The sequence below is a fragment of the Ascidiella aspersa genome, chromosome 7, assembly GCF_963924565.1.
Source record: "Ascidiella aspersa chromosome 7, kaAscAspe10.2, whole genome shotgun sequence".
Classification (NCBI taxonomy): Eukaryota; Metazoa; Chordata; class Ascidiacea; order Phlebobranchia; family Ascidiidae; genus Ascidiella; species Ascidiella aspersa.
Window position 1 is genome coordinate 5,867,571 of NC_139453.1, and position 16,249 is coordinate 5,883,819.

General features: G+C 36.2%; 1 protein-coding gene across 1 annotated transcript; it reads right to left on the minus strand.

Annotated features, from left to right (window-relative positions):
• Positions 1-4,023: 4,023 nt before the first annotated feature.
• On the minus strand, positions 4,024-13,278 carry LOC146137414 (aldehyde dehydrogenase, dimeric NADP-preferring-like). The gene is made up of 12 exons (XM_083393343.1): positions 13,184-13,278; positions 12,033-12,159; positions 11,347-11,578; positions 10,983-11,068; positions 10,563-10,655; positions 9,785-9,893; positions 9,362-9,473; positions 8,005-8,168; positions 7,242-7,408; positions 6,716-6,815; positions 6,099-6,241; positions 4,024-4,919 (listed from the first exon to the last, which is right to left on the minus strand). The coding sequence occupies exons 1-12, from the start codon at positions 13,216-13,218 to the stop codon at positions 4,869-4,871; spliced, it is 1,419 nt and encodes a 472-aa protein (XP_083249469.1). The 5' UTR covers positions 13,219-13,278; the 3' UTR covers positions 4,024-4,868.
• Between the last annotated feature and the right edge of the window lie 2,971 nt (positions 13,279-16,249).

Consider the following 16,249-nt stretch of genomic DNA (forward strand, 5'->3'; position numbering starts at 1 on the left):
AGTATAATGTACTAAATCTTTAAATATTTTCAGCTATGGTGAGAAACTTTAAACGAAAAACTGACAGAGGTACTACACCTGTGCAAGAACTTGCAAGAGCTGCCAACGATGTGAAAAACCAAGGAAAATCTATTCGATCAGTAGCAAAAGAATATTCTATTTGTCATGTCACATTGTCTAGATTTTGTAAAGCAAAACAGAAGTTAGAAGATAAAGGTTCAAATGAATTGCCTTCTGTTGGTTACCGCAGTGCTACTCAAGTATTCACGGAGTTGCAAGAAAAGGAGTTGACGAAATATCTCTTGATGTCAGCGGATGCTTATTACGGATTGTCTCCAAAAAATGTAAGATATTACACTTACTACCTTGCTTTTTGTTTTTGTAGAATCGATGATATCATTTTTAACATAAGTTATAAATAGGCTGTAAAGTTTAATTTTTTTTAGGTCCGAGAATTCGCTTACGAACTTGCAGTGAAATACAAGTGCAGTCATCCCAAGAGTTGGGAAGAGAATGGTAAAGCCGGAGCGGATTGGTTTACTGGCTACATCAAAAGAAACTCAACGCTATCAATACGAAGTGCAGAGGCAACGAGTCTGTCAAGGGCTACGAGTTTTAACAAACACAATGTCGGTGTGTTTTTCTCAAAACTAGACGGCGTAATATCAAAGCATAAGTTGAATGGTAACGATATTTGGAATGTCGACGAAACAGGTATTACCACTGTTCAAGTTCCTAACCGTGTTATCGCAAAACGAGGGTCAAAACAGGTCGGTGCTTTCACCTCAGGTGAGAGGGGCACGTTAGTCACTCTTGCCTGTGCAATAAACGCCATCGGAAATACAATACCGCCCATGTTTGTTTTTCCTCGGTCTCGATATTCCGATCACTTTGTTCGAGATGGTCCCCATGGCTGCATAGGATCCGGAAACAAATCCGGATGGATGCAACAGGACGACTTCCCTATTTTCCTTAAACACTTTGTTAGCTACACTAAAGTCACAGTAGAACGAAAGGTTTTGCTTTTGCTCGACAATCATAGCTCCCACCGTACAATTGCAGCTATAGATTTTTGTAAGCAAAATGGTATCATACTTCTTTCGTTTCCTCCTCACTGCAGCCACAAACTTCAGCCTCTCGATCGAAGTGTTTATGGACCTTTGAAAAAATTTGTTAATGGTGCCAGTGACGCGTGGATGAAAATGAACCCCGGAAAAACCATGACCATTTATGATGTTCCTGGGCTTGTTAAAACCTCTCTTCCAATGGCAACAACGCCAAATAACATTCAGTCAGGATTCCGTTGCACAGGAATCTGGCCCTTCAACGCCGATATATTTGAAGAACACGAATTTTCTCCTTCACAGGTGACTGATCGGCCAGACCCAGCTCTTTTTGACTCATCTTTGCAGGCTCAACATGAAGAAGAATCGTCATCGTCTGGCAATTTGCCTCCAGCTAGGACATCTTTTTTGACTCAAGATGCTGAAGAAGCTTCATCGTCTGGCAATTTGCCTCCAGCTCCCATTGGGACATCTTTGTTGTCTCAACATGGTCTGCCACCAGCTTTTCTGTCTTCGCATTCCACAGGATCGAACTTCTTACGTCAAACTCCATCAACTTCTTCTGTATGCGAGCCTCATTCTAAATTTAGTCCTGAAGAACTTCGTCCATTACCAAAAGCACCACCAAGACAAATAGTTGGATCCAAACGAAAAAAGATGCAAACAGAAATTTTAACGGATACGCCAGTCAAGAAAGCAATGGAAGAGGCGGAGAAGCAGAAGCCTGCAAAAGCTAAAAGAAAAATAATTCTGCCCAAAAAGTCAACAAAAAACAAACAAAATAAATTTAAACAACCCAAGAAAAGGCGAGCCACGCTAACTGATTCTTCGGACGACGAAGAAAATTTCTGTTTGGTATGTATGGAGCATTTCCAAAATTCTAAAACAAAAGAGGTTTGGATTCAATGTGTCAGATGTCACTTGTGGGCCCACAAAGCGTGCACCCCCGACATGAATTATTCGTATTTATGTCACAACTGCGACTCAGATGATGAAAACTAATTTTTTTATAACTTTGATAACCGTGCCATGCGAAGTTGTCTAATGTGTATGCACAATTGCACACATGCTACGCACAATGTACAGTAGTTTACGATACGTTTAGAGAACGTATTATTTTTGCTAACTTTTTTCGTTTACCTTCGAGTTGCCAATTAGTTATCAGCACCAAAAACAACCAATTTTGTTTAAGCTAGTTTAGTAATCATGCCCATCCAAGCCTGCAGTTTCAGCTGTAGGCTTATTGAACTTAACAGTAATCGAAATTTGTTTGATTAGTAATCCTGTCCTTGTGCAACTCCTGCTTACACCCAGGTTGAGACCTACAGCTTGATAGTAGCCCTTTTGCTCTATCGTAGGCTAACACTTTGTTACATTTACCTTTTGAGTTTGACATTTCGTTGAAATTTAACAATAAAAATACATTTCCAATGTGTTTATGCAGTTGTTTTCATTTGTTGCAATTTGCCCCATCAGGTGTTACAACCGACCCGTGCACGGGGCACGTTGTACCACATTTTTTGTCTTTTTTGAAAGGTCATAACTTTTGCTGTGAACAGGAAATTTTTATAGAACATGTGGCAACTTATTGCTAAAAGATTGAATTTTTGTATGGCGAGGGTTTGATTTTATTTATTCAAAAGATAATCAAGTTACTAGATAATATGTCAAAATTGTATCAACACGCCCCGGTCTCCCCTATAACAAGTCAAACCCCAGTCCCAAGTAAAGTGATTATAATCAGGACTGCGGAGTCGGTTAAAAACAACCCGAGTCCGACTCCGGCCAAAAAAATACACCCGAGTCCGACTCCGGCCAAATGTAAGATTTTGTCGAGTCCCGAGTCCAGCTCTGACTCTACAGCCTGTATTTTACCCATTTACGCAACTAAATTAAGGTGGATTTTCTGCAATCCACTCATATTGGTGTCATAATTGATCCACCCGCATTACATGGTTGAAAAATATTTCACATTTGCTATTACACTTTTACAACTTACATTTTGCCGCCTTAACTGTTTTAAAATTTGATACTGCGCATGAGCACGTCGGACTCAGGACTCGGGTAGTTTTACGCGGTCTTACTCGAGTCCCGAGTCCGACTCTGGCAAAACATACCGACTCCGTCGAGGCCCGAGTCCGACTCCGCAGCCCTGATTATAATGCAAGTCAACTTCAAGTTAAGTCATTGACATAAAAACAAAACGTTAAACAACAAATTGATAAACTTATAACACAAACGCAACATATAGCATTCAAATTGTGTAACGTGCAAGCTTGAGATAAATTTTAATGAAAAATACTCAACATAATCCTAAGATTTTTGACAAAATTACTTAAGTCATTTTAATGAAAATATTTAAGTCAAGTTATTTGACAACAGTGACTTAAGTAAGTCAATGACCTAAGTTGTTACAACACTGATTTTCATAATCAGTCCTAAAGTATTGGCAGCCTACAATTTTATTGACGGCTTTAAATGGAACCACATTATCACACAACTCGAATATGTAAGAATAATTAGAAAATACGAGAAATTAAATGACACAGGTATGTTATTAGCGGTTCAATTATATAAAAACACTTAGTAAAAAATGTAGTATAAGTGATGTATTCACAGTAAATACTGCAAATTCGTTTAAATCAATGGTAAAACCACTAGGTATATTTTGTTACAAATTTCCCTTTTTATTGCAATGGACTCGATCGCGCTTACAAAACTGTAATTGCACAGCGTCAAATATTAGTTTTGTTCGTGGTGGCTCAAATACGAAAACGGAGCGTCGCGATAAAATACACATACAGCATAGAATTTAAAATATTGCATAATATATGTTATTAGCTCGGAGTAAAAACGAAGTGCGAGACTTATTATTGCGTTCAAAAGATTAAGATGTGATCTACCGGTATGCTTCAAAGTAGGGATGTCCGGTACTTAATTTTTTGTCCGATACCCGATACCCGATATTCTGGGCAAAAAGTATCGCGACCCGATCCGATACCAAATGACGTCATTACTAGGTCAAAATAAAAATTGGATCAAGTTGCTAAGAAAAACCGGTCATGATTATCAGGGTTTCTGGACGAATCTTTCACTTGTATTAGGAAACCAGTTTATCTTCGATTTTTAATGTATTTTGTTGTATGACCTGTATTGAATATTGATACTACAAGTTGGCAGTGTTGTAATGACTTAAGTCAATGACTTGACTTAAGTGCACTTAAGTCACTGTTTTCAAATGACTTGACTTGACTTAAGTCTTTCGGGCAAATGACTTAGGTTGAATTGAAGTGCTTTCTGTAAGTCTTTTTTTAATAAAATTGAGCTATTAATCCAAATGTTTACACATAAAACAATTTGCTTGCTATAAGTTGCGTTTTTCTCATTTTTTAGCTCGGTTATTGCTCATAATCGTACGAGATTAAAAATTCCAATAGTTCAACGTTTTATTTTTACGACAAGGACGTGACTTGAAGTTGATTTGCTCTAATTATGACTTGACTCGGACTTGACTTGCGCAACTGATGACTTGGGACTGGGACTTGACTTGTTATTTATTCAAAAAGACTTGGACTTAGGTTATTTTACAAATAACTTGACTGGGACTTAAGTCATTTCAAAATGACTTGTTTACAACACTGCAAGTTGGCAACGGGTGTCGGTTCCGATCTGCTTATTTCGGACATTCCTACTTTAAAGAAGTACAAGCGAGGTAGACGCAAATTAAAACACTAAGTACAAAGGTTCAAATTGTGTCTTAAAGTATTTTCCCTGGAAGTATTTTCCCCATCGGCAATAAAACCATCAGAGTATGGTACAATAGCCGCTGTGATTTTCCGTGATCAGCCATTCAAGCTGAAAAATGCACACACAGAATCAATTAAGTGACATATAGGAACTGGAATTAAACCACAAAACGCGCTTGTTGCTCTTAACGGTTAAGTCGAAAAATATATATATACTACCTGTGTTAAATTTTGGTGCTCATGTCTAACAATTTTTTACGTTTAATAAAATTAATTTTTAATTTTTTTTTATTTTTATCGATAGCAAATCGTTTAATTTTTGTTTTCAACAGTTTACTGATTATCTTATGCTAAAGAAATGTTTTTTTTCGCTGGCGATTGGGATTTCTTAACACCAATAAAATAGCGCGGTCACGATTAAACTAAAGATTCCCGAAGAGTGGTTAAAGACAAAATAGTATTTACGGATTCATAAAAAGAATTTTGACAGTTCTTAACTTTTTTGTGGTGCATTTTAACGAATTTTGTAAGTGTGAATCAGTGGCGTAGCCAGCCAAAAATTTTTTTTGGGGGGTGGGCAAAAAGTTGGATTTTTTTGTTTAGCATTTGTAATTGTATTAACTGCCGTAACGAACACAAATAACAATGCTAGCAAACCGTTTCGAGCAGCAACTGACTGGGTGTTAACGCAATACTCAAAAAACAGTGAAAGAGCAAAAACTGTCTAAAAGTAGTAAAACTACATTATTGTATAGCAAACATTATATTAACTACATCGTTTGTGACGTAACAACGTGGCACTGTGGCATGCCTGTGATCGACTGTTGTGGTACTACTCATAAATACTACAAAACAAATTATTAAGAGTAAAATATTTATAAATTCTGTGGGGGCGTCATGGCCCCTCGAACTCCAAAGGGGCTGTGGGGATGATGAATTAGACACAGAAAATTTACTACTGTAATTTATTTCTTTGCCCAGTTAAAAGTAACACTACATCTTGTGTTAATGTGCTATCAGATACTTGCATAAAAATAAAATTACATTGTTATTTAAGCAATTCCCCAAGGGGTTGCAAGAATTGATTGGTGATTTGAAAGGGGTTGCAAGAATTGGTTGGTGATTTGAAAGGGGTGCGAGAATTCGTGGACGATTTGAAAGGGGTGCAGCAAGGAAAAAGGTTAAAAACCACTGAATATCAGTATTTTCAAGTTAGCATTTTAACTATATTAACCGGAGCCGCTTGATTTCGCAAAACGGCTAAACATGAAATTAAAACAAATATTACCATGGCGGCGTTGCTCTTGGTATATGGGGGGTAGCGAGCCGCCACCATGGCTTCCATGTTCTGCTTACGGCGCCAGACGCTTCTTTCGTGCGTGAAAGTGTCGAAGGACTTCTTTCCGTGGTAACTTCCCATTCCGCTGTTGCCTGAAATAAATACGGTGATTGACTTAGTGAATTAATTTTTTTCAACTTTTGACAAGAAATTTCTGTTTAGTCAAGCGGCCCTTTATAGTCCACAGGGTGCAAGTTCGAATCTGACTCAAGCAAAAGATTACTTTTCAGACTTGTGCCGCAAATCATTGGCAAGTTTCGAAATATTTATTTGTGAAAAACTTGTTGTCAACCTACGGTTCAAACAAGAGTGCCTTTAAATGTGTGTAAGATAAAAACAAATTTTGAAAAAAAAGGAATTAAAAAAATGTCAAATGTCTTGTGGACGTGCAATGTGAGTGGGGCTAGTCATACTCATGACCCTAAAAACAAAACCTTTAGAAGGGTTAGATTACAAAATACACTAATTGTTTCTAACCGTTTGTTGTGCCGAGCAACTTAACCTATATTATTATTTAACAATCGCTGATATAAGTTCAGAACTGAATTTGAAGTCTTACGACTCACCCACGCCACCAAACGGCAGGTTTGTGGCGCCGACGTGCATCAGAAGATCGTTAACGGTGGTTCCCCCACTTGAAGTGTTCTCCAACATGTTGTCGGAAACCTTTGGTAAAAAGTCGAAAATTTTAAACAGAAATTTAACTTTTTACAGGTTAAAAATGGCCAAAATAAAATTTAAAATAGTACAATCTGGATTTTACAACGCTTAGCCATGACAAACGTACAAAATTACTAACAATTAGTTTTAGTTATTTTTTGGTTGTTTTTTCGAAAATATATTTCACATTGATTTCGTGATCGTTTTGAAAAAAAAAACTATTTCGGTGTGCATCTTGTTAACACATCACACAGTTTAATAGTAATTCTTGCGACGTGGTTAGGGCTGCTACAGAGAACAGTAGCCCAACTTTACTTAATTTGCCATCCACGCTTGAAATCGTACAACATGACTGTTCAGTTTGATAACAGCTTGCAAAATGGCGACTTTGTGTGCTTAAACAAATTCTTTATAAATGCATATAAAGCATACCTGTGTGTCGTTGGCGAAAATATACAGCGCGAGCGGATTCTCCCCGTTATTTATGATTTCTATGGCTTGTTGTGGTCCCGACACTGCGATGATGGGAAGGATTGGTCCGAAGATCTCGCCCGACATGATCGAGTCATCCATCTTCACGTCTCGGTAGATCGTCGGCGCTGGAAAGGAAGTGTATATATAAACTGTTGCTACCAGGCATAGTAAAATTAATCAAAAAAACACCTCGTCTGGTAATTGTTATTCTTTACCAACGTTTCGGCAACCTATTCATATCGCCTTCTTCAGGGACCAGAGGAGCTGTATTTTGACTAATATGAAGTTCATATGTTTTTGTTCATCTTTGAAATATTTATATTAAACAACACAAACTATAACGGTTAAAGAAGCAGGCGTAGTTATTTCACTAATCAAAATAAAAGGAAAGTTTCGAAAATATGCCAGTGGTGCATTGCGTAAAGGAAAAGTTGCTTACTGAATTGAAAAGATTGAGCTTTAATGGAAATACGTCGGGTGCGAACGAATTGAAGCCTACGTTTAACAGGCTCGTGGGCAGCACAAAGGTTTTTTAATAGTTTGTAACTCAGACCACTTAATTCCAAGAAATAATTCGTGCTTATTCCTATTTCATTGAACAGTTTAAGTATTTATCTGATTCGAAACATGTTCTTTGTTTTACAACATAGGAGATTTCTTACACACAAAAATTGTTTCAGTTATGAACAATCAATCATAGACTTCTGTGACGTCATAATACCAATGTATAACTCGCTGACGTCAGTCTCCCCTCCTGCAATGAGCTTTCCCCCATCCATTCCCTCCATGAGTCCGCAGATTCTCTTGAAGTTTCGTTCGTTTACAATCCTCGCAAAATCGGGGCTTTCCTTAGGGTTTTCCCCGAACATTTTAACGAGCTTTTCTCTGTAAAACAGATAAGGTCGTTATCTCGACTGCTTAAAAGATGGGTTTCGCCATATTTACAACCTTCCTGCAATTTCGTTAAACTCCATTACTACATGCTAGTGTTTGTCAACCTTTTTGAGCCATGGAATACTTTATGCATTAAAATAATTTTGCTTTATAAATTTTATAAATTATTATGCATTAAAGGAAACAAAACAACATAAATTGATTTATTTTCAATTTTTCTAAGTGCTTGTTTGAATGAGTGTAAAATTCATATTGTATTATTGTACAGGCTAACAAAATTACAATGTTATTATTCCTCAAAAGTCCATGGCCCCCTTGGGGGAACGTCTAGTTTTAGGGGGTCCATGAGAGTCTAATATACTCTAATTGAAAGATTAGTGTATATTTAAGAAGTAATCAAATTTTTAAAGAAAAATATTTTAATTAAACATAAAACATTTTTGCTCTGAATGTATTCACTCTAACATTTTTTTGGACCGAAAACAGCAGATTTCTAAAGTTCATTTGTGTTGTGACGTAAATTTATGACGACATCTTTAAAAATTTCTTCCCTAACGTGGTCCATTTGAAGCAAAAAAACTTCTTTAGGGGTCCGCGGTAAAAAAAGTTTAAGAACCCCTGTGCTAAACCAATGGGTTTTTACCGGTGTTCAATGGAACATTTGTTTGTTAAATTAATTTCGCGCAAAACCCTAACTATATTTCACGGAACACGTTTAAAATCACTGCTTTACACCCATAAATTTGTAGTTAATTTCACTTCAATTCTGTTTGGGCATAATTGATTATCGTTTATATACTCTAAATGAGTTCTTAAACTTCCAGTAGATTAGTTTTTCTTTTTACATTTAAAAAAAGAGCAAATATACTTTAACATTATCGAGAATATATAATATAACGAGATCTAGTTACAACTGGTTTGAAACATTCATAGAAAACCCATAACAAACCCAAGACAGTTTGTTAACAAAACTATTGGGAATTTTACTAAGTCAAAACGACTATCAAGGATAAATGCTGAATGGGCGAAGAAAAAATAATGTAGCATAAAAAATATGATTAAGTTATTTGTGCGGCATCTATCATTATTTTTAGTAGTCAGGCTTGACTCAAATTTGGCATCAAATTTCAGATTTCAGTTATGAAACTTTTTTTGCAATTAAAGATCTAAAAAAGCAAACCTACTTTAACTTGTTGCACAATTGATCCACCACATCCTTGTGGCAGAGAATGTAGTCGGCTGCTGTACATGTTTGTCCAGCATTCACCCATTTGCCCCAAGCAATTCGGGAAGCAACTTGAAAAAGTCAACAACAAAAACATTGATTTTTTTTATAGGTAGACCAACAGTAATTTGTTTAAAGCTGGTATTTAAAAAAGAAAATGAATAAATAAATGAAATAAAAAAATTATTTTCGGGATGGCTTTACGTTTTTAAGTATCTTCTTTCTTGTTTAACTCATTACAGTTTTAGTTTTTGAATTTGAATTTCACAGAAAAAGTTTGTATAATTGCTAAAAATTTTCCCTAATCTGCCGTTGTTTTGACAAAATAAAATATTCAGTCATTGTAATCATTAAAGCATATAACCATTGTTTAAGACATCACCTATGTCAAGGTGACAGTCGCCATGTACATAAACAGGGCATTTCCCTCCAAGTTCAAGGGTGACTGGGGTGAGATGTTTTGCTGCAGCCGTCATTACAATTTTACCAACCTGAAAGAATCATTGCTCACCAAAATACACAACCTTGTGAAATGAATGCAAAGAATTATATACCAGATAACAATGTTGTGATGAAGTCTTTTGAACATACTAACTTGACTTGGCTTAAGCATTTTGGACAAATGACTTTGACGTTATTTAAAAAAAAAAGATTTTTTTATAAAACTTAGTAATTTATCGCAAGTTTTTAAAGTAAAACATTTTGCTTGCACTATCTTGGGTTTTTGTTATTTTTTGAGTAGAGGGTATTGCTCATAATTGGACTAATTTACAAATTTTAATAGTTTACTGTTTACTTTTCATGACAAGGCAGTGACTTGAAATATATTTATGACTTGACTGGAAATCGGCCTATTTATTTAAAATTACTTGGCCTGAACTTAAGTTCTTTCAAAAATGACTTGACTTGGACTTAAGTTTTTCACAATAGACTTGGCTGGGATGTCAGTCATTTCAAACTGACTTGTTTACAACACTGTCAGGTGCAAATAAATTTTGGTTGTGAAAATAAAAAAATACTTATATTTTACAGCATGTCCCCTGGGCATGTCCCTGTGTAGAATAAATGGCCAAACTTTTAGAAAATTGAAAGTACAGTTGCTGATTGAGATGATCAGAATTTAAACAAGAACCAATAAGAAATATAGAAAGTAATCTTACAAAAGAGCTTCCAGTGTAAAAAATGTGGTCAAACTTTTGTTCGAGAAGCTCTTGGGTTTCAGGGACTCCGCCTTGGTATACTGGAAAGCAATTCTAAAAATAAATAACTATTAAGGATTTAAGACCAACTAGTTACGGTGGCTGTTTTTATGGTTAAATGTTATAAATCCTTTGTGTATGTTATTAAAAGCAACAGATAAATTGCAGTCTTGCCAGGAAATGGCCTATTTGTTTTACTTAACCGAACTGATTAATATTGTACACAAATCAAACATAATCATTTACCAAAAAAAGTTACAATTATAAAATAAACAGATTTGATGATAAAGTGCAACAAATGTTAGCCTAAAAACATTAAAAAATTGATATATTTATTTAAAAAAAATGTGAATGAATCAAGATCCACAGTTAAGTACTTACTTTATCCAAGTACTTTGGAATCAGCTTTGCCATTAGTTCAGATGTTGCAGCTGATATTTCAGAAGGTTTTAAGACACAGCAATTTCCTGCAATGCAAAGGATGGAAACAATTATATTATATGGAACTAATGTATAAAAAATAATGATGCAGCAGGTACCTGTTAAATATTAAACAGAAATAAAAAATGAGAAAAACAAAGTTTAAAGTTTACAGTTGTTATGCACATCGGAATGGTAAACATTTGCAATATAGAAAAAAATAAAAATAATTAAAATACAGTTTGCCAAAAACCTGAAACTATTCAGTCAGACTTTAAATTAATAATTTTAGCATTTTTTAAGCAAAGGATTTTGCAAAAATCACCTGCAGCAATGGCGCCCACAAGTGGCAAAACCATTAGGACTATCGGATAATTCCAGGTTCCTATGACAAGTGCGACACCAAGTGGTTGCTTTTGAATGTAAAGCGAGTCAAGTTTTTGAACGAGCGACTTGCTTACGTAGGTTGGTTTGGCCCATTGATGCACATTGTTGATGGCACAATTGATCTCGTTTTTGGCGAAAACTATTTCATAGACAACTGTTTCCATTGAAGGCTGAGAAAAATACAATTTTTTTGTAAAAAAAATTACATTAAATTAATTTTACTTTAGAGAAATGCATGATTTTACGTTTTGGTTGCCAAGACGTATATATTGCTTTATTTATTAAAATTATTAAGTTATTTTTAAGGAATTATCTGGGCTTGTAATGCTCAAAAAAACATTATAATTGATTATGTCATTATGATAATCGTGTTCCATCTATAGAAGGTAATTTAAGCTGTATAATAATAAAAGATTAGGCATTTTTAAAGTAAACAATAAAGAAAGCTTTTTAAAGTTTTGTAGGTCAATTGTAAAATTTTGTAGTCTAGTATTTGTTGTATAAAACTTTTGTATAAGCTAAAACAGTTATAGTCTTAATACAGCTTTAAAAGCAAACCTAAACAGATTGTGATGGCACTTTTGAAGGAAAATAAACAGAACTAAACAAATATGAATCACATACCTTCTTTAAATCTTTATGGAGGGCTTCTACAAATGCATCTTGATTTTCTGTGAGCAAATCCTGAAGACGCTGCAGCTGGTTAATTCTCCATTCAATCGGTTTGGTGACATTTTTGTCAAAAGCTTGTCTGAAAAATAACATTGAAAGATTGTTTGAGCTTTTATCATTTTAAAAGGTTGAAATTAATTCAAACTAACCATTCAATTAGTTGATAAATATATAATTTTTTTTGTACTACTTTGTGGACTAGTTTTGCATGTTTGTATAACTATAAAATTAAATTGTTAAACTATAAAAATTAGTAAAAATATTATTGAATATTATAAGCAATAAATAAACTAAAAAACAACAAAATCCAACATACACCGCTAATTGTTTTATGTGAAAATTTGAAACAAATAAAGCAATTTTATATAAAAAATGTTACATGAAAACACCTAATCTCCACTCAAGTCATTCGACTCATTGTTTTAAGTTATATGTCAAAATGACTTTTTTGAAGTGCACTTTATTTAAGTCATTGACTTAAGTCATTACAACACTGTGGTAATAACCCTCAAGGCAGTGTGACCTTATCAAGCATTACTCCACTACTTAACCCAATATGACATCACAATTCATGTAAAACAGGGTTCTCTGACATGTGACCAACACCCAAGCGAGTTTCGGCACTTCGCTGAGATTTTACAATATGCAATTTGACTGGATACAGCTTTAAAGTGATGGCTTGAATCACTGTGTTATGTTATCTTGTTTACTGAGATTTGTAAATATATATACTCAACGAGCAATATCAACCGAGTGAAGTGACTCTATCTAGATTTTAAGATGTTATAAGGACACAATTGTTTAGAGGCCTGCTCCTTGGAGTCAGGTGTATATAAGGAATTTGTAAGAGACTTAGGCAGCTGTCGGCCCTCGCCTTTAAGGCCCTACTTACCTGTAACAACCCACAATGCTACAGCATACATCATATTTCAGCCTTCGTTGTAGTTTGAATTTACATTATGTAGTTTAATGTTATAAAAAAATCCATTTTTTTATCAAAAAAAAAAACAATTTTATAAAATTTTTATACAAAATAATCAATTTGGTTACACCTATATAGATTTTGCAATTTAAAATAAAGCGTAACAGAATTATTGTTTTACCTTGCAAGATCAACAATAGTTTTGGCTTGTGACATCCTTTTGTTTCGTATATAAAATTTTCAGGTTGCTACATGTAATTTAAACACAAGTTGAAACAAACTACTGTAGCATATAGCCTACTTTTACGTCACTATACACGTGACCATTGTCCACTGATGTGTGACCGCCGCGCCTCGCGAATTGCTTTTCCGCATTTGACATTTCATTCTACTTTATACGTCTTAGGCTGAATCCCCACCGGTTAGACAAAAACGCTTTAAAGCAGTCTGATCGCGACTAATGAGATGGAACGCTATTTCTTTTGTTGTCGCGTCTCCACCGACCAAACTTGACGCAAATCTTACGCACAGCAGACAGACACGACTAAACGCGTTTTTAGCGAGATAGCGCGTGCACTACTTTTTTACCGTGTCTGAAGATGCTTTTTGATAGAAACCATTAGTTTTTTACGGGTTTTTGTAGGTTTTATATTCGGAATGTTATTTTAAAAGGTTAAGCCGGTTATTTTTTTTTAATTCCAACAAAACTATATTCCTGGAAAGGTCAAAAAGCCTTTTAATTCGTATCTTTCTTTTCCATGTATGATTTTACCAGCTTGACTAGTTCAAAAAACAATTTTGAAGTTCAAAAAACAATTTTTACTTTTGAAACTTATCTTTGTGTTTCAATAAAGTGTGAAAAAGTACATGGAAAGAAAACTCTCTATACCTTTTTTTCACAAATAGAGTACCGTATACCCACTACTTGTGTTGTCGTATAAACTGCTGGTTACGTTTCCAAATACGCATTTCTTCCAAAAGTTACACGTTATTTGCCTCGGCCATGATCACAACTGAATTATATAGCCTACTAGCTTTGACCAGTTCAAGTTTTGCACGCTTTGTCGGTGGGGATTGGACACAGTCGCTTTCAGGCACGACGCGACAAGTCAACAGACAGACATGTTTCGTCGCGTCGTGTCTGAGGTCCGGTGGGGATCCAGCCTTACTGATTAGCGGCTTGAATCACCGCTCTGTTTATCGCTGTATTTCTGAGATTTGTGAATATACTCTAAGAGCAACTATCTACTGAGTGGATTGTCTTTGCTTAGAGTACAAGAAGTTAAGGACAGGTATTCTAGCGGCCTGCTCCTTTGGAGTCGGATTAAGAACTTGTAAGAGACTTAGGCAGCCGTCGGCCCTCGTCTATAGGGTCAGCAGCCTTCTTATAGCTCCCAACTATCCCTCTACGCTTCACTGGTGACCTCCTTGTTCTTCGGAAGATATCTGAAGACAGAACATTGCAATCAAAAGCAGGCAAGTCTCAGAAAAAACGGACTAAAAATCTCGACAATTAGAGAGACGACAGTCAATCGTCTCTCCCCGAAGAAGATACATCGCCCTTTCAACGGCCCCCGGGAAGATCCTCTCGTACGAACAGCCCAGGATTCCTTCACATTCCCCGCACCGGCAGCGTGCGACCTTAAAGACGACCTAGCGTCAAAGGATTATTTTGGAGGAACGGAACCGGCTTCGTGTACGATCTTGTCCCCAGGGAACTTCAGAAGGACGTGCGATTTTCTTCACGTCACAACTATAAAATTAGTAAGATAGACAAGGGATTTTCGTTAGAAAATAACTGATAGTTCGCTTGTCGAATTTTCAAATAAAAATCGTCGAATTTTCCTGCAAAATAATTGTGTAAATTTATCGCATAATTTGCATTAATAAGTTTACGCCCGTTGAATGTTGTGTGTTGTGCTGAATGACTGTTGGATTGGCATTTTTATATTTCGAGTAACTGCTTAATATAAAGCGCTTAAACCGTAACGGCAGGCACAGCGAAATTTGGCTAACACCAAAATAGCTTCCGGTTCTCACGCTCTAAACCGCGCTTAACCGAGACCGGCATAAAAGCTTGTTTACGCTATAGCTAACTGAGAAGACCTCTGTTTTCTGTCAGAAATCGAACTCGAACCTATAAACCTTACTAACCCCTCCCCCCTACTAACCACACAAACAAAATGCCAAAACGAAAGCCCTCTGATGATGTTGACCAAGAGACCTTACAGGCAAAGGTTGAATCACTTGAAAAGAAGCTTCAAGCATCAAAGGTATTTGAAGAGCAGGCACAAGATCGTCAAGCAGAAGTGGAAGCTACATTGAAAAGACAAGAGCACAAATTGGAAATGAACCAAAAGAAGCAGCAAGACGACCATCTCGAACAAACTCGCTTGCTGGAAAAAAAAATTGAACAACTCCAACAAGCTCAACTCCAAAGAGAAAAGGAAGCCGAAGAATTATCACAAAAGATGAGCAAACTGCTACAACAACAGGAAAAGTTACAAATTCCTGAGCACAAGGCCTCACCACAAGAAGAAAGCTACGAAGATCAACCAAGCACATCTGGACTGCTTTCACTTCCAAAACCAAACTGGGAGAACCTAGGAGAAGATCAGAAGACACCAGAGAGAACAAAGACATCAACAGAAGAAAGCAGACAAAGAGTTGAAGGAGGAGAAAAAGACGAAGACACCCGATCCGGAGACAGTGACACCGCCTCATCATCCTCGTCTTCATCCTCATCATCAGAGACAAGAAGGAAGTCAAGGAAGGCGAAGAAAAAGAAGAAGAAGAAATCAAAGCACAAGAAGAGGCGCAAACGCGACTACAAAGTGCCTGACATGAAAAAAGGCAAAGTAAAACAATGGTTTGATATCGCAGACGACACCTTTGACCGTCACAAGGCAACGGACCAAATGCGATACGAAGACTTGTCAGATGCCATCCCTAGCTCTATGTTTTGGACACTCACCGAGCAAGTGAGGAAAGCAGGAAGACACCCAACTGACAAGTATGGAACTTTAAAAAAAGCACTTTTAAAAGCCTACGGTTTCGAAGACGAATCAGGTTGGATGGATCGACTGGAAAAGACAAGACGCAGAAAGAAGGAATGGCCTTCGCTTTTTGCTGACAGGCTGATTCGGGTGATTGGAGGTGAAGATGAATTAAACATCGACAAAGTCAAAGCTTCAGTCAACAGGAAATTCATAGACGAAATTCCCGAATGGCAGCGCGCCACAATAAC

Bases quoted from the DNA above. Each gene is read 5' to 3' on its own strand.
- LOC146137414 (XM_083393343.1), bottom strand. From the start codon at position 13,218: ATGTCACAAGCCAAAACTATTGTTGATCTTGCAAG. The intron at 8,169-9,361 runs GTAGGTTTGCTT...TCTGTTTTACAG, and splicing joins CAATTGTGCAACAAGTTAAA to AGAAAAGCTCGTTAAAATGT. The intron at 6,242-6,715 runs GTGAGTCGTAAG...TATTTATTTCAG, and splicing joins CCTGCCGTTTGGTGGCGTGG to GCAACAGCGGAATGGGAAGT.